Consider the following 25,809-nt stretch of genomic DNA (forward strand, 5'->3'; position numbering starts at 1 on the left):
AAAGCCTACCATCAGTAACACACTACGCCGCCAGGGACTCAAATCCTGCAGTGCCAGACGTGTCCCCCTGCTTAAGCCAGTACATGTCCAGGCCCGTCTGAAGTTAGCTAGAGTGCATTTGTGTCACGCCCTGGCTCTGGGGACTCTAGTATGTTGAGCCAGGGTGTGAGTTTTCATTTGTGTTACATTCTAGTATTGTTGTTCTATGTTGGCCAGTGTGGTTCTCAATCAGAGGCAATGTGATTCAGCTGTTGCTTGTTGTCTCTGATTGAGAGCCATACTTTAGCAGCCTGTTTCCCCACAGAGTTTGTGGGATCTTGTTTCAAGTCTGTTTAAGTTAAACCGTGAACTGTCACGTATCGTTTGTTGTTTTGATCGTGTCTCTTAATAAAGAGTATGTTTGCCTGCAACGCTGCGCCTTGGTCCTCATCTTTGGTAGACGATCGTGACAGAAGATCCCACCTCGACTGGATCAAGCAGCATGACGAGGAGAGAGGATGGACTTGGGAGGAGATGAGTGCGAGTCTGGCAAGAGGGATGGAGGCCTTGGCCACGGGTAGGAGTGAAGCCCATACATTTTTTAGGGGGGGGCTAACGCTGTGGACGACGGGGCAGCAGGAGGCCGCCAGGTTACGGAAGTCACTGGTCACCAGGGAGAAGGAGGATGTAGAGGTACGGCGAGAGGTACTGGCGTGTGTTGCCAGTCCGGTCCGGCCTGTTCCTGATCCCCACGTAGGGCCAGTGGTGTGTGTTCCCAGTACGGTCCGGCCTGTTCCTGCCACTCGCACCAAGTCAGTGGTGCGCGTCGTCAGCCCGGTCCGGCCCATTCCTGCTCCCTGCACCAAGTCGGTGGTGCGTTTCGTCAGCCCGGCTCGGCCCGTTCCTGCTCCCCGCACCAAGTCAGTGGTGCGCTTCGTCAGCCCGGCACGGCCCGTTCCTGCTCCCCGCACCAAGTCAGTGGTGCGCTTCGTCAGCCCGGTCCGGCCCGCTCCTGCTCCCCGCACCAAGTCAGTGGTGCGTTTCGTCAGCCCGGCGCGGCCAGCTCCTGCTCCCCACACCGGGCCGGTGGTGTGCGTCGTCTGCCCGGCACGGCCCGTGCCTGTTCCCCACACCAAGCCAGTGGTGTGCGTCGTCAGTCCGGCACGGCCCGTGCCTGTTCCCCACACCAAGCCAGTGGTGTGCGTCGTCAGTCCGGCACGTCCCGTGCCTGTTCCACCGGTGCCTGGTCCGGCACCGGTCGGATGCTTCGCGCCGGAGCTAGAGCAACCCGCTCCACCAGTGTGCAGTCCAGCTCCGGCCAGCGGGGCCAGACCGGACCAGGGATACTTTGGGGGGTTGGAGAGGGAGCGGGGATCAGGCCCGGAGCCGGATCCGCCGCCTAGGCGGAGTGCCCACCCGGTCCCTCCCCTGTGGTGTTTGGTTGGCGCGGTCGGAGTCCGCGCCTTTAGGGGGGGGTACTGTCACGCCCTGGCTCTGGGGACTCTAGTATGTTGAGCCAGGGTGTGAGTTTTCATTTGTGTTACATTCTAGTATTGTTGTTCTATGTTGGCCAGTGTGGTTCTCAATCAGAGGCAACGTGATTCAGCTGTTGCTTGTTGTCTCTGATTGAGAACCATACTTTAGCAGCCTGTTTCCCCACAGAGTTTGTGGGATCTTGTTTCAAGTCTATTTAAGTTAAACCGTGAACTGTCACGTATCGTTTGTTGTTTTGATCGTGTCTCTTAATAAAGAGTATGTTTGCCTGCAACGCTGCGCCTTCGTCCTCATCTTTGGTAGACGATCGTGACAATTTGGATGATCCAGAAGAGGATTGGGAGAATGTCATATGGTCAGATGAAACCAACATAGAACTTTTTGGTAAAAACTCAACTCGTCGTGTTTGGAGGACAAAGAATGCTGAGTTGCATCCAAAGAACACCATACCTACTGTGAAGCATGGGGGTGGAAACATTATGCTTTGGGGCTGTTTTTCTGCAAAGGGACCAGGACGACTGATCCATGTAAAGGAAAGAATGAATGGGGCCATGTATCGTGAGATTTTGAGTGAAAACCTCCTTCCATCAGCAAGGGCATTGAAGATGAAACGTGGCTGGGTCTTTCAGCATGACAATGATCCCAAACACACCGCCCGGGCAACGAAGGAGTGGCTTCGTAAGAAGCATTTCAAGGTCCTGGAGTGGCCTAGCCAGTCTCCAGATCTCAACCCCATAGAAAATCTTTGGAGGGAGTTGAAAGTCCGTGTTGCCCAGCGACAGCCCCAAAACATCACTGCTCTAGAGGAGATCTGCATGGAGGAATGGGCCAAAATACCAGCAACAGTGTGTGAAAACCTTGTGAAGACTTACAGAAAACGTTTGACCTGTGTCATTGCCAACAAAGGGTATATAACAAAGTATTGAGAAACTTTTGTTATTGACCAAATACTTATTTTCCACCATAATTTGCAAATAAATTCATAAAAAATCCTACAATGTGATTTTCTGGATTTTTTTTCCTCATTTTGCCTGTCATAGTTGACATGTAGCTTTGATGAAAATTACTGGCCTCTCTCATCTTTTTAAGTGGAAGAACTTGCACAATTGGTGGCTGACTAAATACTTTTTTCCCCACTGTATGTAAACTGGGATAATACTAAAGAGTTAATCAGGGGGATTTTTCCACAAATAGACAGGTATTTACCTTTCCATGGTAGCAAGATCTTGTCTATTTTTGCTAACTTTCTATTAAAATGTACTGGAGTGAGATCATTTATTTCATTTGGGATATGTATTCCGAGTATATCCACATCACCAGCAGACCAGTTTAATGGTAAACTACATTGTAATGTAAATCTTTTATTTTTTAGTGATCCAATACGTAATATAGTACATTTGTCATAATTTGGTTGTAATACAGAGAGGTTAGAAAATGTATCTCGATCCTCTTTGAGGCTATGGAGGGATTCAAGTTGTGGATTTAAAAGAAAACATGAATCATCAGCGTTCAATGACACCTTTGTTTTTAAGCCCAGGATTTCTAATCCCTTGATATTATTGTTGGATCTGATTTTAATAGCTAACATTTCGATGGCCATAATAAATAGATATGCCGATAGTGGACAACCTTGTTTTACTCCTCTTGACAGTTTGTTACTTGTTGGTGAATTATGTTATTTTTACATTTACATTTTAGTCATTTAGCAGACGCTCTTAACCAGAGCGACTTACAGGAGCAATTAGGGTTAAGTGCCTTGCTCAAGGGCACATCAACGTCATTTAGCAGACGCTCTTAGCCAGAGCGACTCACAAATTGGTGCGTTCACCCTATAGCCAGTGGGATAACCACTTTACAATTTGGGGGGGGGGGGGGGGGTTAGAAGGAATACTTTAGCCTATCCCAGGTATTCCTTAAAGAGGTGGGGTTTCAAATGTCTCCGGAAGGTGGTGAGTGACTCCGAAGGTGGTGAGTTATCTACTGCTCAGCATGAAATACATTTAAGGAAAGAAGACACAGAACAATTATACTTAAATTCAGCTCCAAACAAAATCAACCAGTTCTTCCATAGATAGAGGAGGTAACTATAATAGTATTTAATGATGGGGAACATAATATCTAGAACTGGGCCACCACTAATGTTTTCCATTAAGGATGGATGTACTGATATTGATAGAAACAATGTGTCATCCTGACCACTGTGTCCTATGTTTATGACTTCAGAAGAAAATTCTGGGACCCTTACTATAGCGTTTACATTCTGCTGGTGGTTCAATTACTCTAACAATGATGTCTGTCTGAGCAAATAGCAGGGACCTGAATACAGTACAGAGGAAATTAAATTGTGTCCCCCTTTGCACTTATGATTCTGCTGGTAATTGAAGAGCTCTATGAATGGATGGATGGCCGGATGGATGGAATCAATGGTGCTGGGGATAGGTGTGTGAGAGGTGTGTATGAGGAGAGAGGTGTGAGTGTGAGACTCACCCTGCCGACCTCAACCAGTTTAGTGATCATGACGATGCTGAAGCAGTTTTCCTGCCACACCATCCTCCAGAAGTCATACACTGTCTCCTGTTTGGGCCCTATGGGACAGAGGGAAAAACCATCACATTAACCATGTCAGTCAAAAACAGTTTGCTGTACATACAACTTATCAATATGACTAGGACCAGGATTGTTTCCTGACCACGTGACCTGATACTACTGTACTAAGTCACTTTTCTTGGACACAGGATCAAGGCACATGCAGCTATGAAGTACAGTACACCTAGGTTATAAGTACGGCCAAATAGTTTTTCCTGGTCAGGTCATATGCCCTACTGTAATTATAGTTGTGCTGTACAGTGCTTCATAGCAGAGTTTTCATTGGTCTGTGCCAACGAACAGTGGCTCAGTATGAGAAGTTTGAGAATTGACAGGTGAAACAAAAAACAGATGATAAGGCCCCCGAGGTTCAGGAGCCAGTTACATTGATCTGAGGAAGACATTTAAGAATAGGAAGAACTCGTTTAAAACCAGGAGCACGCATGAGAAGCTCACAGAGAGAAGCATTGTTCATTTCTCTCTCTCTCCCTCTCCCTCTCTCTACTCTGAGAGGAGTGTTTGTGAAAGATAAGCGGCAGATGAGACCTTGAGTGACTTTGTTCTGGAGGCCTCATGGGAACTGAAACTCCTGAGTAGCTAGACACATGCTAGGGGAGAGTTCAGTTGACGCTAGGGTGTGTAGCCATCAAATCTACACATCCAAACATGCACGCATGGAAAAACATGCATGCGCACAAAAAGGAAACAGATGTATACATGCGCATTCACGCACGCACCCACACACAAACACACACACAGTCCGTGCACCCAAACTGCTGCTTAGTACGAGATCACAGGTGTGGATGATTGACAGAGGCAGATCTACAGTGGGGAGAACAAGTATTTGATACACTGCCGATTTTGCAGGTTTTCCTACTTACAAAGCATGTAGAGGTCTGTAATTTTTATCATAGGTACACTTCAACTGTGAGAGACAGAATCTAGAACAAAAATCCAGAAAATCACATTGTATGATTTTTAAGTAATTAATTTGCATTTTATTGCATGACATAAGTATTTGATCACCTACCAACCAGTAAGAATTCCGGCTCTCACAGACCTGTTAGTTTTTCTTTAAGAAGCCCTCCTGTTCTCCACTCATTACCTGTATTAACTGCACCTGTTTGAACTCGTTACCTGTATAAAAGACACCTGTCCACACACTCAATCAAACAGACTCCAACCTCTCCACAATGGCCAAGACCAGAGAGCTGTGTAAGGACATCAGGGATAAAATTGTAGACCTGCACAAGGCTGGGATGGGCTACAGGACAATAGGCAAGCAGCTTGGTGAGAAGGCAACAACTGTTGGCGCAATTATTAGAAAATGGAAGAAGTTCAAGATGACGGTCAATCACCCTCGGTCTGGGGCTCCATGCAAGATCTCACCTCGTGGGGCATCAATGATCATGAGGAAGGTGAGGGATCAGCCCAGAACTACACGGCAGGACCTGGTCAATGACCTGAAGAGAGCTGGGACCACAGTCTCAAAGAAAACCATTAGTAACACACTACGCCGTCATGGATTAAAATCCTGCAGCGCACGCAAGGTCCCCCTGCTCAAACCAGCGCATGTCCAGGCCCGTCTGAAGTTTGCCAATGACCATCTGGATGATCCAGAGGAGGAATGGGAGAACGTCATGTGGTCTGATGAGACAAAAATAGAGCTTTTTGGTCTAAACTCCACTCGCCGTGTTTGGAGGAAGAAGAAGGATGAGTACAACACCAAGAACACCATCCCAACCGTGAAGCATGGAGGTGGAAACATCATTCTTTGGGGATGCTTTTCTGCAAAGGGGACAGGACGACTGCACCGTATTGAGGGGAGGATGGATGGGGCCATGTATCGCGAGATCTTGGCCAACAACCTCCTTCCCTCAGTAAGAGCATTGAAGATGGGTCGTGGCTGGGTCTTCCAGCATGACAATGACAAGAAACGCACAGCCAGGGCAACTAAGGAGTGGCTCCGTAAGAAGCATCTCAAGGTCCTGGAGTGGCCTAGCCAGTCTCCAGACCTGAACCCAATATAAAATCTTTGGAGGGAGCTGAAAGTCCGTATTGCCCAGCGACAGCCCCGAAACCTGAAGGATCTGGAGAAGGTCTGTATGGAGGAGTGGGCCAAAATCCCTGCTGCAGTGTGTGCAAACCTGGTCAAGACCTACAGGAAACGTATGATCTCTGTAATTGCAAACAAAGGTTTCTGTACCAAATATTAAGTTCTGCTTTTCTGATGTATCAAATAAGTATGTTATTCAATAAAATGCAAATTAATTACTTAAAAATCATACAATGTGATTTTCTGGATTTTTGTTCTAGATTCCGTCTCTCACAGTTGAAGTGTACCTATGATAAAAATTACAGACCTCTACATGCTTTGTAAGTAGGAAAACCTGCAAAATCGGCAGTGTATCAAATACTTGTTCTCCCCACTGTATATGCTCTTACAGACACACACTCTGTCTCCATGTATCACCCACCCCATGTCACGCAGGGTGAACAGCTATAATTAATGTGGGTTAATAATGTATTACTCATCATGATTAATTCAGTGGCATCAATCACACGGCTGCAGTGGGTTGGCGGGTGACACGTGCAGTCACCTTTTGATTGGATGGAGAGACATTTGAGGTCTGTCTATGTGTCACTGTTGCTAGGTCCTACATGGAAGTTCATTGGGTAGGTTGGTCAACCTCAATTTATCACACAAAAACACACACACACAAGCACCCAACTCCAGACATGGCGGGATACTCACCCTGAGTGGCTATGAAGTGGTTGGATCGATGGTAGCCCTGAAAAGGAGAAGAGGGATGACATGCTGAGTAAGCCATCTGTGCCTCAGGCAGCGCTTTAGGGAGAATCTGCCTACAGTTTGGTGTGCATGCTAAATAACCCCTCCCAAAAGCACAGCTTACTAAAGAGTTCCATTGCATGTCAGGCTTTCCCTAAAAGTTGCCATCAACTTCTAAAAGCATGTGCAAATCCCCCCACACAGACATCACAACACAAACATGGTTACGATATAACAGAATGGGACAACACAAAACTTTGTTTGGCATTGAGAGAGATGAGAGAGAGAGACTATAGTCCCAGCAGTTGTTTGAGTGATTCAGAACATCCACTTTACCCATCCAAATTATGCTTTTCAGAATACTATGCTACTTTTAAGTCCCATAGAAATAGGAATCGGATTTCATTATACAACACAATGCACAAAATAATATGTTCTCCTTGTATTGTTAGAGTTGATTTACTGCTCCAAAATACTGCATTTAATTTTTTTTTATAGATGCAATGGGATGTAGAGGAAATGTTGCAGTCTTACAGCTAATTTCCTGCAATTCTACACATTTTGCAATATGGTGGTGAGAAATGTTTGCAGTTTTTATAATGATATCTGAGTGAGACTGACTAACAAAATCAATGGGGGCCCCCGGGCCGGTAATTCAACCATGAAAACAAGTTTAGATAGCTGGCTGTTAAACAAACTTAGCAATGTACAACATTTTAGCTGACATGGGCTAATTGACTTACTATCAGTGAAAGAGATATAATGAGAAAAACTGCTGATGCACAACCAAATTTCGAAATTGCACTTTGTGTGTTCTACTATTCTAACTTGCAACAGTAAGTTGAGACCCCAACTTTTTGGGTGTGTGGAGGGGGGGGGGGGGATTGCTCTAGATACTGTGTAGATACTGTGCTCAACCAAAAGAGGAAAAAGCATCCTTGAAAAAAAGGGATCCACAAAAAATATGTGACTTCTTTCAGGAAACTAGGCATATGTCGTGCATCACTACTTCACAGGAGAGGCATTTGAAGGTAAACTTTTTGGGCAGAAATGCCTTCTGGAACATGTGAACTTTCATCTTTCATGTGCCTTAATAACAAATGTGTATGCCATCTGTAAATATGAATACAATTGTTAAATAACGAGCCTAGTTGGTTTGATTGGCTGAGATAATGGATGGGCTGGACATCCATGTATACGGGTAAGATAGTCTAGCTAGCTACATTTTCAGATATTACACGTTTCAAATTTTTTCACGAAGTCCTTTTCATTTCAAGTTAAAGCATACTGTTAGGTAGCTAACTAACTGGCTGGCTCGCTAGCTAATGTTATGTGTATGATCTGTGTAGTAATATTATTCGTATCTCAGAGCCATTTACATTGCTCGTTATAGCCTAATGTTAGCTAGCTAACATTGAACCTGGTTGGTTAGCTACCTGCAGATTCATGCAGGGTAGTAACGTTATGAGTTGGGATTATGGTTCATTGTTTAGCTAGCTAGCTACATGTCTAAACAAAAGACTCCACTATGCAAGTAACCATTTCAATAGAATGTTCATGATGTCACTGCAACAACTGTCGGTAGACGTAGCTGGTAAATTCGCTCTGGCTATCTACTCCAATTTCAGAGCACTATTGTCTGAGTGTGCCAGAGCGCAGAATAACTGACAAATTTACGAACGCTCAACACCCGTTGAATATGACCGGTGTCAGTAAACGTCGTCAAAAAAGCATAATTAAATTGTTGCCAGCAGCACAGTTACAGTCACCAACACTCTGGATAACATAAAAACAGCCTAACCAGCTCTGCTAGGGTGAGTAAAATGGTCAGAGTGAGCTGTTCACTCATGTGTGTGGAATTAGCTAGCAAGCTAGCCAATATTAGCCAGTTAGCTTGGGAGCTTGACTGCTGTTGTTAGGTCAGAATGCTTGGATCAACCCTACTCCTCGGCCAGAGCGTCCAGTGTGCGCTCTGAACGCTCCGAGAGCGAAACACTCTGAATTTACAAACGGACAATCTGACAACGCTCTGAGTTTACGAACTCCCAGGGTGTACTCTGGCACTCCATATTGAATTTACGAATACACCCATAGTATAAACAAGCCTTTAGTCTTGAAATCTTTGGATGTTTAGTACATGGGCTCACATGTGAATCCTTAAAGAGATGGGCGGGGCTAAGGCTTAAGAGGGTGTGAACGATGTTGAATGGGTGTAGACAAAGAAGAGCTCTCCAGTAGGTTTACCAAAACATTCAAGGGGCATTTTCTCAAAAGTGAGGTTAAATGTTTATCAACTTTCAAAGCAGAATTACTTTCCCAATGTTCCTCAACTGTAGTGTATGATATACCATCTAGCTCTGAGTCTCTACTTTTATCCAATGTAAAAAAAACACAATTTCAAATTTTGCTACATAAGACCGAATCGAGACGGCCGGTCACATATATATTCAAAGCCAAAATGATTGCTCAGAAGAAGTTGTACAACTTGCGTGCAGAATGAGTCAACAGAAGACCATTTATATCAAAGAATGTTTGAAAATCTGCCAAAATACCTCCTTATTGTGTAAGTGTTTATGGGTGACGATGTCGTGAAGAGGCGGGGACCACCTCACTGTACAGTAGGCTATAAGAATAAGTTTGTCGACAGAACATAACTCATTGTTACTTCCCCATAGAAAGACAACTGGCATCTGTTCTGTGTCACACTCAAAAAAAGTGTGAAAATTCTGGTATACCCAGTGAGACACAAAAGGGACAAGTGTGTAATGGAGATGAATGACTGTCACAGTGAAGGGATGCAGTGAGACCCACTACCCACGATTCGCTGTGGCCCTGGGCAGCACATTCAGCATGTCCACGACATCCACGCACCTCCACCGGTCATCGTGGCAACCGTAACCTCCTGAGTTCTGACCTCATGCAAGTACAAGTAATATAACGGCACAGGGACACTTGTCACATGCTGGAGATGACAGGGCATGCCAGTGGGTATGGTGACGATGACAATGACACAGCTCTATATGCTTACAGGTCACACATACAATGGGCCACAAGGCAGTCTTGTCTTCAGCAGATATGTGGTTATCTTTGATTCAGGAATGGTCGAGAAAAGGGTGCCTATTCACATTAACTCTTTCAACGCTTCCAATTTGTTCAATGTGGAACATTATTGCCAGAGTGCAATGGTGCTCTGGTTATTCTACTGCATGATGAGCTACTGACTCGAAGCTTGGCCATGGCTCAGGTGGACATAGAAAGAGACAAACATCTAAGATTCAATGGCAGATAAAAGGAAAAGAGATGGCAACCCCCAGAGTTTCTTCACTCTGCTGTAATCTGAACATTGTGACACCTTGGAGCAGCTTGCTTTGTGCCAACTCTGAACGCGGGCTCCCAAACACTAGACTGAAGAGTTTGACTTTTGAAAGAGGGATGTACTGCATGGGAAAGAGGGGAAAGAAAGGGATGGCAGACAGAAGAAAGAGCGGTGAAGTACTTACTTCCCTGTTAATCCGAATCTACAGGGTCCAAAGTCGAGTAGGTGGGGAAGGTAGTAGAAAAAGAAGAGAGAAGAGATAGAAGCTAGTTAATGAAAGAAGATTGAGAAATCTAAGGAGTTGAAGGTTGCAGACAGGTGGAGAACCTGTATGGAGAGGTGTGCTTGTTTACATACAATATGTGTGTGTGAGATTGAGTGCGTGTTTTGTGTGCATGTGTGCATTCGTTCATGCATTCGCTGCCATGTGTGTGTATTGCTTTGGACTGTCTCCCTATTTAACAAAGTAGAGGCTCCCATATAGCATTCAGCAGGGTTCACTGTATGTACTACACCACATGACAAACACAGGCAGCTGCCAAGCATGCATATGCATACAGCACAATACTGTATACCCACACACCTACACACACACAGCCACACACACAGCCACGCAGCCAGGCGACGAGTAGCAAAGAGATCAAATCAAATGCTAAAGAGAAAAACAATCTGAGAGTTCGCACTTCTTCAACGTCTACTTTAACAAACAGAAAACACGTTTCAGAGAGAGGATCAACTTTTCCATTTAACCTCTGATGAAATAGTAATGGGCTTTCTACAAGTACTCCTCTTGGCAACGTATTCGTCATTCATCGCCAGGGCTAGCCTTGTCAGGGGCCAACTTGGCACTACAGCGGGTAGCGCCCAAGCATTGAGTGGCATGTCCCTAATGATGCCTGGCCTCCCTGTGCCCTGACACTATAATGGGCGCCCTTACAATGGCTGGAGTCAAAATAGGACGGCCCCATTTTAGCACCCTCTCAAGTGCCCTCTCTATGCTAATGAAGTCCCCTAAAAGCATTTCTCCTCCACATGTTCACTCTCTCTCTATCTCTCCCGGCTAAACGATGTAAAAGGAGTGTTCACCTTTCTGACGAGGCGTTTTAGACAAGTTTGTCTCTTATGATGGAATAATGTGTATTCATGAGTGTACAGTCCAACAAATTGATGATGCATGTTGCTCTACAGGTAACACATTCTAGTTGATGCAGATGGAAACAAAAAGTACAGTGAAGTGAAGGTGAGCAGCCAGAGATCATGTCTCAGAGCTGCTCCCCGTTCATCCAGGGGTTGAACAACATCAATCCAGTCTATTCAATTCAGAGGGATTTGGGGGATTTTACAAAGGGCTTTACCACCGGGACTTGGTATTATAATTTAATTTATTGTCTATTAATAGCGTTGGATAAGGGATTGTAGAGATAGTCACCAAACAGACATGGCATCTGGCTGAATGCCAAGAGGAAGGTTTGTGATTGGATAGGGTGGGGGTGGCGGGGGGTGATTGGCGGATGTGGGGTGGAGGCTGGTGTTTCCAGGAACAGGAATAACCTCTCACAGGTAAATCTGGGGCACCGGATTGCGTAGGGCGACACAAAATACTGTGAAATGTATTGTATAAGTAATGACTTGATGTGTTTCCCAGTATAACACTATCATTGGACAGGATTCAGAGCAGAAAGGAAGGTGAGGTGAGACTTACGTCTATGTAGTTGGCGTTGATGTAGTCAGAGTTGGAGTCTCCCAGGAGTGGGTGGAGCTTGACTCTGTGGCGGTCGTCTGGAATGGACACAATGGGAGAATCACATCTCAGCCAAGTTTTCAATTACATTACAGTACATCCACACCACATACAACTCAATTAAATAACACATCCATACAATCTTTTTTACATTTTATTTAAAAAAAGTTATATATATATATATATACACTACCGTTCAAAAGTTTGGGATCACTTGGAAATGTCCTTGTTTTCTAAAGAAAAGCAATTTTTTGTCCATAAAAAATAACATTAAATTGATCAGAAATAGTGTAGACATTGTTAATGTTGTAAATGGCTATTGTAGCTGGAAACGGCTGATTTTTAATGGAATATCTATATAGGTGTACAGAGGCCCATTATCAACAACCATCAGTCCTGTGTTCCAATGGCACGTTGTGTTTGCTAATCCAAGTTTATTATTTTTAAAGGCTAATTGATCATTAGAAAACCCTTTTGCAATTATGTTAGCACAGCTGAAAACCGTTGTGCCGATTAAATAATAAATAACACTGACCTTCTTGAGACTAGTTGAGTATCTGGATCATCAGCAATTGTGGGTTAGACTGACGAATTTCAGAAGAAAGTTATTTGTTTCTGGCCATTTTAATCCTGTAATCTAACCCACAATTGCTGATGATCCAGATACTCAACAAGTCTCAAGAAGGCCAATTTTATTGCTTCTTTAATCAGCACAACAGTTTTCAGCTGTGCTAACATAATTGCAAAAGGGTTTTTCTAATGATCAATTAGCCTTTTAAAATGATAAACTTGGATTAGCAAACACAACGTGCCATTGGAACACAGGACTTGTCACGCTCTGGCTCCGGGACTGTGTATTTTGAGCCAGGGTGTGTTCATTTGGTGGTGTTTGGTATTGGTTGTGTTGTTTTGGTTGTGTTTCCTTGTTTGGTCGTGTGACTCCCAATCAGTGGTAACGAGTGTCAGCTGTCGGCTCGTTATCTCTGATTGGGAGCCATATTTAAACTGTCAGTGTTCACCTTAGTGTTGTGGGTTTTTGTTCGTGTTTGTTCGTGTTGTAACATAGACGTCACGCATTCGTTGTTTATTGTTTTGTTCGTGTGTACGTTTAAATAAATAGAATATGTTCAGTCGCAACGCTGCGCCTTGGTCCTTTTCATTAGACGATCGTGACAGAAAAACCCACCTTAACCAGACCAAGCAGCGTGTTCAGGAGCCATCGCTGGCAGATCTCCGTGGCAACCTCGACTGGATCAAGCAGCGTGACGAGGAGAGAGGATGGACGTGGGAGGAGATGATTGCGAGTCTGGCAAGAGAGAGAGAGGCCGGTCCACGGGGAGGAGAGACCCCCAGAACATTTTTAGGGGGGGGCTCACGACGTCGGGGCAGCAGGAGGCCGCTATGGAGCGGTCCAGCGGGGTTGCAGAGGAGGCCGCCAGGTTACGGGGGCCACTGGTAGAAGAGGGGATGGAAGGTGTAGAGGCACGGCGAGAGGTACTGGCGTGTGTTGCCAGTCCGGTCCGGCCCGTTCCAGATCCCGGTGTAGAGCCAGTGGTGTGTGTCCCCAGTACGGTCCAGTCTATTCCTGCTCCCCGCACCAAACCTACGGTGTGCGTCGAAAGCCCAGCCCGGCCCGTTCCTGCGCTCTGCACCGAGTCTGTGGTGCGCGTCGCCAGCCCAGTCCGGCCCATCCAAGCTTCTCGCATAAAGCCTACGGTGTGCGTCGCCAGCCCAGCCCGGCCTGTTCCTGCTCCACGCACAAAGCCTACGGTGTGCGTCGCCAGCCCAGCCCGGCCTGTTCCTGCCACCCGCACTAAGTCTACGGTGCGCGTCGCCAGCCCGACCCGGCCTGTTCCTGCCACTCGCACCAAACATACGGTGCGCGTCGCCAGCCCGGTCCGGCCTGTTCCTGCCACCCGCACTAAGTCTACGGTGCGCGTCGCCAGCCTGACACGGTCTGTTCCTGCCACTCGCACCAAACATACGGTGCGCGTCGCCAGCCCGGTCCGGCCCGTTCCTGCTACTCGCACCAAGCCAAGGGTGCGAGTCGTCAGCCTGGTCCAGCCTGTTCCTGCTACTCGCACCAAGCCAAGGGTGCGAGTCGTCAGCCGGGTTCAGCTCGTCCCTGCTTCTCGCACCAAGCCAAGGGTGCGAGCCGTCAGCCTGATTCAGCCTGTTCCTGCCACTCGCACCAAGTCAAGGGTGCGAGTCGTCAGCCGGATTCAGCCCATTCCTGCTGCTCGCACCAAGCCAGGGATGCGAGTCTTCAGCCTGGTGAGGCCTGTTCCGGCTCCACGCACTATGCAAAGGGTGCGTATCGTCTGCCAGGTCCGGTCCATTCCTGCCTCACGCGCCAAGCCAGGGGTGCGCGTCGGCAGTCCTGATCCAGCTAACTGGGTCAGATCGGACTGGGGGCACTACGGGGGGATTGTAGTAGGGTGGTGGTCAAGCCCGGAGCCGGAGCCGCCTCCGAGGAGCAACACCCACCCAGCCCTCCCCTATTTGGGGTGTAGGCGCGGTCGGAGTCCGCGCCTTTAGGGGGGGGTACTGTCACGCTCTGGCTCCGGGACTGTGTATTTTGAGCCAGGGTGTGTTCATTTGGTGGTGTTTGGTATTGGTTGTGTTGTTTTGGTTGTGTTTCCTTGTTTGGTCGTGTGATTCCCAATCAGTGGTAACGAGTGTCAGCTGTCGGCTCGTTATCTCTGATTGGGAGCCATATTTAAACTGTCAGTGTTCACCTTAGTGTTGTGGGTTTTTGTTCGTGTTTGTTCGTGTTGTAACATAGACGTCACGCATTCGTTGTTTATTGTTTTGTTCGTGTGTACGTTTAAATAAATAGAATATGTTCAGTCGCAACGCTGCGCCTTGGTCCTTTTCATTAGACGATCGTGACAGGACTGATGGTTGCTGATAATGGGCCTCTGTACGCCTATGTAGATATTCCATTAAAAATCTGCCGTTTCCAGCTACAATAGCCATTTACAACATTAACAATGTCTACACTGTATTTCTGATCAATTTGATGTTATTTTAATGGACAAAAAAATAGCTTTTCTTTTGAAAACAAGGACATTTCTAAGTGACCCCAAACTTTTGAACGGTAGTGTATATAAACACAACATGCAACAATTTCAAATACTTTTCTAAGTTACAGTTATATACATATAAGGAAATCAGTCAATTGAAATAAATAAATTAGGCCCTAATCTATGGATTTCACATGACTGGGAATACAGATAAGCATCTGTTGGTCCGAGATAACTTAAAAAATATGTAGGGCCGTGGATCAGAAAACCAGTCAGTATCTGGTGTGACTACCATTTGTCTCTTGCAATGCAACACATCTCCGTCGCATAGAGTTGACCAGGCTGTTGATTGTGGCCTGTGGAATGTTGTCCCCTCTTCAATGGCTGTGCGAAGCTACTGGTTATTGGCGGAAACTGGAACACGCTGTCGTACATGTCAATCCAGAGCATCCCAAACATCCTCAATGGGTGACGTGTCTAATGAGTATGCAGGCCATGGAAGAACTGGGACATTTTCAGCTTTCAGGAATTGTGTACAGATCCTTGCGACATGGGGATGTACATGATCATGCTGAAACATGAAGTGATGGGGGCGGATGAATGGCAAGACAATGGGCCTCAGGATCTCGTCACGGTATCTCTGTACATTCAAATTGCGATCGATAAAATGCAATTGTGTTTGTTTTCTGTAGTTTATGCATGCCATAACATAACCCCACCGCCACCATGGGGTACACTCTGTCTGCCATCTTCCCGGTACAGTTGAAACCAGGATTAATCCGTGAAGAGCACACTTCTCCAGCGTGCAAGTGGCCCTCGAAAGTGAGCATTTGCCCACTGAAGTCGGTTACGACGCCGAACTGCAGTCAGGTCAAGACCCTGGTGAGGGCGACGAGTACGCAGATGAGCTTCCCTGAGACGGTTTCTGACAGTTTGTGCAGAAATTATTTGGTTGTGCAAACCCACAGTTTCATCAGCTGTCCGGGTGGCTGGTCTCAGACAATCCCGCAAGTGAAGAAGTCGGATGTGGAGGTCCTGGGCTGGCGTGGTTACACATGCTCTGCGGTTATGAGGCTGGTTGGACGTACTGCCAAATTATCTAAAACGACGTTGGAGGTGGCTAATAGTAGAGAAATTAACAATAAATTATCTGGCAACAGCTCTGGTGGACATTCCTGCAGTCAGCATGCCAATTGCACGCTCCCTCAAAACTTGATGTGTGGCATTGTGTTGTGTGACAAAACTACACATTTTAGAGTGGCCTTTTATTGTCCCCAGCAAATGGTGCACCTGTGTAATGATCATGCTGTTTAATCAGCTTCTTGATATGCCACACCTGTCAGGTAGATGGATTATCTTGGCCAAGGAGAAATGCTCACTAATAGGGATGTAAACAAATTTGTGCACAAAATTTGAGAGAAATATGCTTTTTGTGCATATGGAAAATGTTTTGCCATATTTTATTTCAGGTCATTTCAACATGGGACCAACACTAAGGAAATCAGTCAATTGAAATAAATTCATTAGGCCCTGATCTATGGATTTTACATGACTGGGAATACAGATATGCATCTCTTGGTCACAGATAGGGCTGTTGCGATGACCATATTACCGCCACACTGGCAGTCATGAGTCATGACCGCAGTACAATTCCATGTGACCGTTGAGTCACGGTAATCTAATTTTATGCACTCTGGATATGCTTTGGTAGTACCCAACTTGCTAACTACCATCAGGTCCTAATGGCCTGGTACTCAGTGCTAACCACTCTGACATCAATGCAAATGCAATTGAAAATCACATCAATCACATCATCAAAACAGTAGGCCTATAGTACTTTTAAAACTCACCTCACTGTGATGATCAATTTGAAGAAAGAAGTTCTACAGCAGGTTGAAACAATGTAAAACATGGTTGTTGCGGATGTTGTTTCAAAGCCTAACACAACGAAATGGACAGCGCTTTCTAAGGTGATGATTAATTCAAAACAGCCATGGTCTAGCCTATACTCCAAAATTAAACACATTAGAGCAATTGCCTTTGAGTGTGGACTGTATTACTATGCATACTGGATGGCCAGGTTACCTTATGCTACGCTCCAAAATGTATATCCATGACTCTAGGAGAGAATGTATAGCCCTAGGCGATGCTGTTGATTAGTTGATTATGCAGTGTGGTTTACAGTTAGTGAATTTGTATTTGATTTTGAATAGCCTAGTAATAGGGAATGTTTTATATTTTCATAATTCATTGGGTGACATATTACCTTTAGCTATACAGAATATCTCACGTTTCCATAATCTCTTCTCTCTCCTTTATTCCTTTCTCGAGCACGCAGATGGTCTGTCAACTGTTTAGTGAAATATGTTTTGTTGCGAAAACATGTTACTATCAATGTTCCCGAACAAATTTCACTTGGTTTCCCAAATTAAGCACTGGGTAGCTGCAAGAACAAGGTTGGAGAGCCCATGGCATACAGAGTTTGGGCGGGATATCACCAGTCGGGCAGCGAGAGCAAACAGTGGTTGATGCGTGGAATAAAATAAGTGTTCTTATATTTACTTCTTAAAGCATATGCTCCACTATAAAACTGAAGTATCCGTTTGGGAAAGCGCGGCCTCCATTCGTTATTCGAGTGCATGCATATGACATGTATTTTTTCCCCTGCCCCTATTCCTGCCCATTTGATAAAATTAAATTGAGAATATAGTCTGATGGGTGAAAATATGATCAATTGATGAGAGAACGACTATGCAGCCTGAGGCAAGGAACAGAGCGCAAGCTTTTTTTGCTACTTTCTCAAATAATTAATAGCCTATAGTCACACCATGCAGCCCACATTTGTTTTGATTTCTAAGACATTCTAACGTTTGTATCATTCACAACTAAAGTTGCCAAATAACTCTAAATCTAACATATAGGAAATTATCACTTTTAGGCTCAACATAGCCACTTCATATGCTATGTAATGAGAAAAATATCCTTTCCATTTTATTCAGCTAAGTTCAATTATATTCTTCTTACTATAAAATCATATAAAATAAAATAATGCCACGGGACTTATAAGCATATCTTGTCAGCTAAATTAACAAGCCTACAGCCTATGGCACGGAACATAGCCAGATAACATAGGCATACAGTAGGCCAACTCATATTCTGTTCTTCTGAAATACATTTTCTTCATATCATAATGTTTCTTTAGACCTGACTAAAATAAATAATGGATGTATTGTGATGGTGTATATTCAATTGATGTATTATATTTTTAAGCTTTTTGTGCGTATGGAACATTTCTGGGATCTTTTATTTCAGCTCATGAAACATGGGACCAACACTTTACATGTTGCATTTATATTTTTGTTCAGTATATATACAGCACCAGTCAAAAGTTTGGACACACCTACTCATTCAAGGGTTTTTCTTTATTTTTACTATTTTCTACATTGTAAAATAATAGTGAAGACATAAAAACTATGAAATAACACATATGGAATCATGTAGTAACCACATTTTTTTTAAACAAATCAAAATATATTTTATATTTGAGATTCTTCAAAGTAGCCACCCTTTGCCTTGATGACAGCTTTACACACTCTTGGCATTCTCACAACCAGCTTCATAAGGTAGTCACCTGGAATGCATTTCAATTAAAAGTTAATTTGTGTAATTTCTTTCCTTCTTAATATGTTTGAGCCAATCAGTTGTGTTATGACAATGTAGGGGTGGTATACAGAAGATAGCCCTATTTTGTAAAAGACCAAGTCCATATTATGGCAAGAACAGCTCAAATAAGCAAAGAGAAAACACAGTCCATCATTACTTTAAGACATGAAGGTCAGTCAATCCAGAAAATGTCAATAACTTTTAACGTTTCTTCAAGTGCAGTCGCAAAAACAATAAAGCGCTATGATGAAACTGGCTCTCATGAGGACCACCACAGCAAAGGTTCATTAGAGTTAACTGCACCTCAGATTGCAGCCCAAATAAATGCTTCACATAGTTCAAGTAACAGACACATCTCAACATCAACTGTGTGAATCAGGCCTTCATGGTCAAACTGCTGCAAAGAAACCACTACTAAAGGACACCAATAAGAAGAAGAGACTTGCTTGGGCCAAGAAACACGAGCAATGGAGATTAGACCTGTGGAAATCTGTCCTTTGGTCTGATGAGTCCAAATTTGAGAATTTTGGTTCCAACCGCCGTGTCTTTGTGAGACGCAGAGGTGAACGGATGATCTCCGCATGTGTGGTTCCCACCGTAAAGCATGGAGGAGGAGGTGTGATGGTGTGGGGGTGCTTTGCTGGTTACACTGTCTGTGATTTATTTAGAATTCAAGGCACTCTTAACCAGCATGGCTACCACAGCATTCTGCAGCGATACGCCATCCCATCTGGTTTGCGCTTAGTGGGACTATCATTTGTTTTTCAACAGGACAATGACCCAAAACACACCTCCAGGCTGTGTAAGGGCTATTTGACCAAGGAGAGTGATGGAGGACCACATCAGATGACCTGGCCTCCACAATCACCCGCCCTCAACCCAATTGAGATTGTTTGGGATGAGTTGGACAGCAGAGTGAAGGAAAAGCAAGGCAGCAGCTACTCTTCCTGGGGTCCAGACATATTAAAGAACTTACTTTATATATACAACAAAATATAAAACAGTACATCATATAATATTATTACACTACTACATATCTACAATACAAAATGTTTAATACCACCATACAACAATATCACAATGTGTGCGTATGCATGTGTCTGTACCTTTGTTTGTCTCTTCACAGTCCCCGTTGTTCCATAAGGTGTATTTTTACCTGTTTTTTCAATCCGATACTACTGCTTGCATCAGTTACCTGATGTGGAATAGAGTTCCATGTAGTCATGGCTCTATGTAGTACTGTGCACCTCCCATAGTCTGTTCTGGACTTGGGGACTGTGAAGAGACATCTGGTGGCATGTTTTGTGGGGTATGCATGGGTGTCTGATCTGTGTGCTTGTATTTTAAACAGACAGCTCGGTACATTCATGTCAACACCTCTTACAAAAACAAGTAGCGATGAAGTCAATCTCTCTTCCACTTTGAGCCAGGAGAGATTGACATGCATGTCATTAGTTTTAGCTATCCGTGTACTTTTAAGGGCCAGCCGTGCTGCCCTGTTCTGAGCCAACTGCAATTTTCCCAAGTCCCTCTTTGTGGCACCTGACCACACTACTGAACAGTAGTCTAGGTGCGACAAAACTAGGACCTGCCTTGTTGATAGTGTTGTTAAGAAGGCAGAGCAGAGCTTTATTATGGACAGACTTTTCCCCATATTAGCTACTGTTGTATCAATATGTTTTGACCATGACAGTTTACAATCCAGGGTTACTCCAAGCAGTTTAGTCACCTCAACTTGCTCAATTTCCACATTATTCATTACGAGATGTGGTTGAGGTTTAGGATTTAGTGAATGATTTGTCCCAAATACAATGCTTTTAGTTTAGGAAATATTTAGGACTAACTTACTCCTTGCTACCATTCTGAAAATAACTGTTGCTCTTTGTTAAGTGTTGCAGTTATTTCAGTTGCTGTAGTAGCTGACGTGTATAGTGTTGAGTCATCCGCATACATAGACACACTGGTTTTACTCAAAGCTAACTACCCTGGTAGGTTGACTGACAACCTGAACCAGGTTGCAGGCACTTGCTACAGTTTGACATTTTTTCTTGAGTGGGCAGCTTGATGAGAGCCAGTCAATATTTAAATCACCCAAAAAATATACTTCTCTGTTGATACCACATACATTATCAAGCATTTCACACATGCTATCCAGATACTGCCTGTTAGCACTTTGTAGTCTATAGCAGCTCATTTAACACTGTTGCAAAAGCATTCCTCATGAAGCTGGTTGAGAGAATGCCAAGAGTGTGCAAAGCTGTCATCAAGGCAAAGGGTGGCTACTTTGAAGAATCTAAAATCTAAAATATATTTTGATTTGTTTAACACTTTTTGGTTACTACATGTGTTATTTCATAGTTTTGATGTCTTCACTATTATTCTACAATGTAGAAAATAGTAAAAATAAAGAAAAACCCTTGAATGAGTAGGTGTGTCCAAACTTTTTACTGGTACTATATATATATATATATATATATATATATATATATATATATATATATATATATATATATATATATATATATATATATATATATTTTACCTCAGGTTCTTCCACTGAGGTAAAAATACCTATTTTACATGGAAGACCTAGCCAAAAGATCCTACATTTCATCGCAAAAAAATAGAACAAATATTTGTGATTGACAGTATTGCTTACGGTGATCAGTGCTTTCGTCATAAGAGGGCTGGCATGTCCATGATGACTTACATCCCATCAACGTGTCATGCCTCCCTTTAGTTTTGTCCTTCTTTTTGGTGCAGTCCCAGCCATCAAAGAAGCTCTGTAGAGGTGTAGGAAAGTATATGTTAATGATACTATCACCAATACCACCCTTCCCCTATCGAGTCAAACATATTTACAATGCGTCTCTTCTAAACCATTATATCTGCATTTGTCTGTTGTGTTTGAGCGACGTAAGGGGGAAATGGAAAATTAATGGCTATAATTGGAGCACTATCTTTCAAGTAGTGAGCCAATGCATACATCACGACGGTGTAGTGCTATTCAAAGACCATTCAGACTGAAAGGGAGTTTAAAAGCATCATAGATGACCTGTTCACATTAACTGATCATGCAGAACATGTGGAAGGGCCTTAGCTTCATGTTCACACACAGAGAGAGCACTTTAGTGAATCCCATACGGCCCCATCCACAACTCTGTTCCAACACGCTCCTCTCATCTCATCACCATGCCCCACTATCGCCATCCCATGACAGTCCTGACTCCACGGCAACCCCAGCAGCGGTATCCAGCTCTCTTATGCTCTTATCAGCCAAACTACTCCTCTCAACCTAGTGTGTGGGGCCAAGTTCCCCCCAACACACACCCCTGTGGTTGTTCAGCCACCAGGGGGGACTCTGGGTGAATCCAAGCCTGAGTCCTGCATGCTGAGCAGGGGATTACAACCCCGCTTCTCCCCAGAGAGAGAGTAACTGGCCAAACCCTGCCTGGGATTACACCAACCCCCCCACTTTTCCCAATATAGACGTGGAGAGTGAGGCCCATGGATCGGGGGGGGGAGGGTGCAGGAAGGGAGGGAGGGGTTAATTGGTTCTGAGGATCACACAAAAAATGAAGAGTAAAACTCGGATGGAAGACAAAGACGAGACACAGTGAAGAACAGTCTGAGCCGTAGCATAACTTTGCTATGAATCATTTTGCTGCAGTGATTTCAAATTATTGCTGTCTCTTTTCTCCCCCAGTGCAATATTACTGTATCAACCATCCCACCTGTTTTGACTGCTTTCCTTTTTCCTAAGCATAATGACAGTATAAGTCAACATCCTGAGGACATAATTGAAAAACTGGCTCAATTCTTGGCTGTGATCTGTGAAAACAGCTCTTGTTTTGTTTACTTCATTCCGCACACAATGAATTATCAATAGATATATTATGCCTTTCAAGCTTTGCCTCAAGGTGATGCCCTGTACAGCATAGTGAATGCCTGAGTTCTCCAATGTATATCTTAGTGTTTACCTGCAGGTGACTGCAGTGGGAATTCAGACATGCCAGTCCTTTACAATGCACTGCAGAGAGCATTCCACTGGGAAATAAAGCCTAGGCCAGTCAGGAGAGCACGAGCTGATAGTCCTCATTGTTTTCAATTGTAATGGAGAGAGACACAGATATAGAAAATACAGGGAGCTGAATATAGATGTTTGTAGTGGAGATTGTTTTGCCCATGGGGGACAGTTTAATGAGTCTACAAGCAGAGTTCCAGAGGGGCAAGCATGTAGCCAGGGAGAAATTGGGGGAGTGAGATATTTTCTCTATTTTCCTTGACATGTGACAGGGAAACCACAGGCGACAGACAGGGATGGAGCTCACCCCAGAGTCTGCTCTCGACTGGAGTAGTATCCCACCTGGGGGACATGTTTCAGGGCTGTGTGCCCTCCAAAATGTGGCCCGACGCATCCAGACAGCCATGGAAATCAGCCGTTACAGAGGTACTGGAATAATAAGTGTGTTCAGTTCTGCTTGTCTCCCAAAACAAAAACAATGTCCCTCTCTACCTACAGTAAAGTACAGACTCAGTTCCACAGTCTGCATGTCGAGAGATAAGTGAACCGAGCAAGACTCTCCTTAACACACACTCTCTGATGCATAAAGAGGTTTGGAACATAGCCTGTCCGTCCCTCCAGGCTTCTCTCCTTAATTGCAGATCTGATTTCACAAAATGTCTCCCTCGTTGTGCCGTGCACCACTTAAGAACACTTTCAACTCGGTGGCATCCTATACATCACACCCCAGCCACTTCGCAGTGGTGGAGCCCAAAAACCTCTATTGAGAACTATCCTGCAACCAGAGTCCAGAGGATCTTCTTTTATCAGTGTGGTAATGGAGGACTGCCAGGGGTTGGGATCCCCTGGGGATTGGGGGGCTTCATCAGCTACACTGCTACAGCCACTCTGACAGAGGGGCTATTTGAGATCCAGACAATGATGATTTATTAATAGTCTCACAGTCAACTTGGTCCAAGAAGTGTATTTTAACCCTGATCATACATTTTTGCAGTCTGTGAGAACTGGGATATGAGTGACTTCACACAATCTGACTACTAAATGTATAATCTCCTGTCTACAATTTTGACTTGTAAATTATGACTTATTCTACATTTTAAACAGTGTATGATGACATGACTACAAACTTGTATTTTCTCACACCTTACCCAGCAATACACCCTTACACCACACAAACACACATCGGCCACAACCATGCCTCTGTCCCCATACTTCCTACCTCGTACTCCTGTTTGAAGCCGTAGCCCTCTGCAGTTTTCATCTGGTTGATGTGCTGTAGAAGGTCGGCCACGCGCACAGCAGGGTGGAGCTGACCCGTGTGGTAGGGTGAGCCCTTACGCCCACACTGCCGTCGCGGGGAACCCCCCAGAAGACTACTGGACTCGTTCACTGAGATACGCTGCTCACCTATGAGAGGAGGACAAAGGAAGGAGGCACCATTAGGCATAGAGTTAGACAAAATTGAGTAATATGTTCGCAACTTGATTTTTCATATGAAACTCCTGTTGACGTCAATGCCAGTCAATATTCCATAGGCTATAGGTATATAGAAAACTGTATGGTGTCAGAATGGACCCAGCTATTGTATGTATTATTGAAGTTGCTGACAGTAAAGTGAGATTGGTTTGTTTGGGTAGTAATATTTGATTGAGATGACACCATCTATTCTATCTCTTTGATTAACTATTAAGTACACAAGGGCCCGGTTGCATAAAACATCTTAAGTGTTTACCTTAAGGAATCATTTTCCCTTACCTTAGGGAATGTTTAAGGGCGTTGCATAGAGCCCCTCAAATATTTCCTTAGTTTGAAGGCATGTATGGCAGAAAGAGTATCTGGTTACCATGGAGACGGCCTGATTCACTGACTAAACGTCTCCTCAAAGAGATCACTTTCATTTTGTGAGATAGCAAAGTAGAACTTCTACAATCAAGACAGGATAACCAAATTGCTTCAGAAGATACTAAACCACATTTATTTTAGTTACTTTTTTCTCAACTTGTTTATGTTACTTTCTAGTACGTCAAGCTAGCTTACAGAGTAGCTATAGCTAGCTAGCCAGCTAGCTTTGTAGCCATGGATTGTGTACCTTCCATTGTTTAGCTAAGCAGCTCGCTGGTTGATGTTTTCCTTTTGTAACCAGAGCAAATGAAAGCAACATTCACCTCCACAAATGCTGTTTCCATCCATACTGAATAAAGCAGTTAAGGGACCTCATGGGCACCCTTAAAATGTTCACTTAATTTAAGGGGGAAATTCCCCTTAAATGTTTTGTGCAACTGACTTAAAGTTCAGGAAACTTTAAGGGAAAAGATAGGTGGGAAATTAACTTAAGGTGTTTTATGCAACCGGGCCAAGGACATGAAAAACCAAAAAAAATTTAACAACATGATTTTTCTTTCCATTTCTGTTATGCACCTTAATATTTCAAGATATCGAGATGAGAAGGAAGATGATTAGAATCACAAATCATTTTATAGCCTGAAGGTGTTTCACTTTACTTCTGCTTGCAATTTAATGTTTCTCGTTATCTTATTTTAGACTGTGGATCTGCTGCAGGGAGTACAGCCGCTTCTGAATTATATGAAGCTTTTCTAAGACTAAATGGATGTTGTGGGAGGTATAAAGTTCACACACAATATTGTGGGAGCGTTTGATGAACATTTTGGGAAAAGCTTGTCCTAAGTGATTATGTGAGTGAATATTTTAGTCCTCAGGTGTTCCAGGAATGCATCATGGCTTGATTGCTGGTGTCTTCTTTTTTATTTGACAGCATATACTGCAGGTGTGTGTGTGTGCACGTGTACATGTATGTCTTACTGCGCGTGCTGCAGGTGTGTGCATCCATGAAAGAGAGGGCCATGCGCTCGTCCTCCTGCAGAGTACTCTGGTCAGTGAAACTGCGCTCCATGGAACCCATGTGACTCTTCTCCTGACGATACGTTATGGGCGTCTTATTTATGTTCACTGGCTTCCTAGAGAGAGAGAGAGAGAGAGAGAGAGAGAGAGAGAGAGAGAGAGAGAGAGAGAGAGATTGATTTGGCCACTGAAACGCTTCATTGGCAGCCAGGGAGCACAAGCATGTGAATGATCGACTGGCAAAACAATGGAAAGGAAGGAGGGTTGGCGTCACTTACGGATAGTATGAGTAGTAGTCCCTTCTGGCGAGTGAGTTGGAGGGAAGGCAGA

At 44.2% G+C, this 25,809-nt stretch overlaps 1 protein-coding gene across 1 annotated transcript in view; it reads right to left on the reverse strand.

The window, feature by feature from the left end:
- The window catches only part of LOC311122512 (receptor-type tyrosine-protein phosphatase U-like), a 241,492-nt gene that overhangs the window by 55,401 nt on the left and 160,282 nt on the right, over positions 1-25,809 (reverse strand). Inside the window, exons 14-20 of the mRNA XM_084158074.1 lie at positions 25,758-25,781; positions 25,441-25,595; positions 23,840-24,027; positions 21,307-21,379; positions 11,869-11,945; positions 6,815-6,851; positions 3,961-4,058 (exon numbers count right to left, since the gene is read on the reverse strand). Of these exons, the coding sequence (XP_084014200.1) occupies positions 3,961-4,058; positions 6,815-6,851; positions 11,869-11,945; positions 21,307-21,379; positions 23,840-24,027; positions 25,441-25,595; positions 25,758-25,781 (652 nt within the window). The remainder of the gene's footprint in view (positions 1-3,960; positions 4,059-6,814; positions 6,852-11,868; positions 11,946-21,306; positions 21,380-23,839; positions 24,028-25,440; positions 25,596-25,757; positions 25,782-25,809) is intronic.

The sequence above is a fragment of the Coregonus lavaretus genome (assembly GCF_964263955.1).
Source record: "Coregonus lavaretus genome assembly, chromosome: 3".
Lineage (NCBI taxonomy): Eukaryota > Metazoa > Chordata > Actinopteri > Salmoniformes > Salmonidae > Coregonus > Coregonus lavaretus.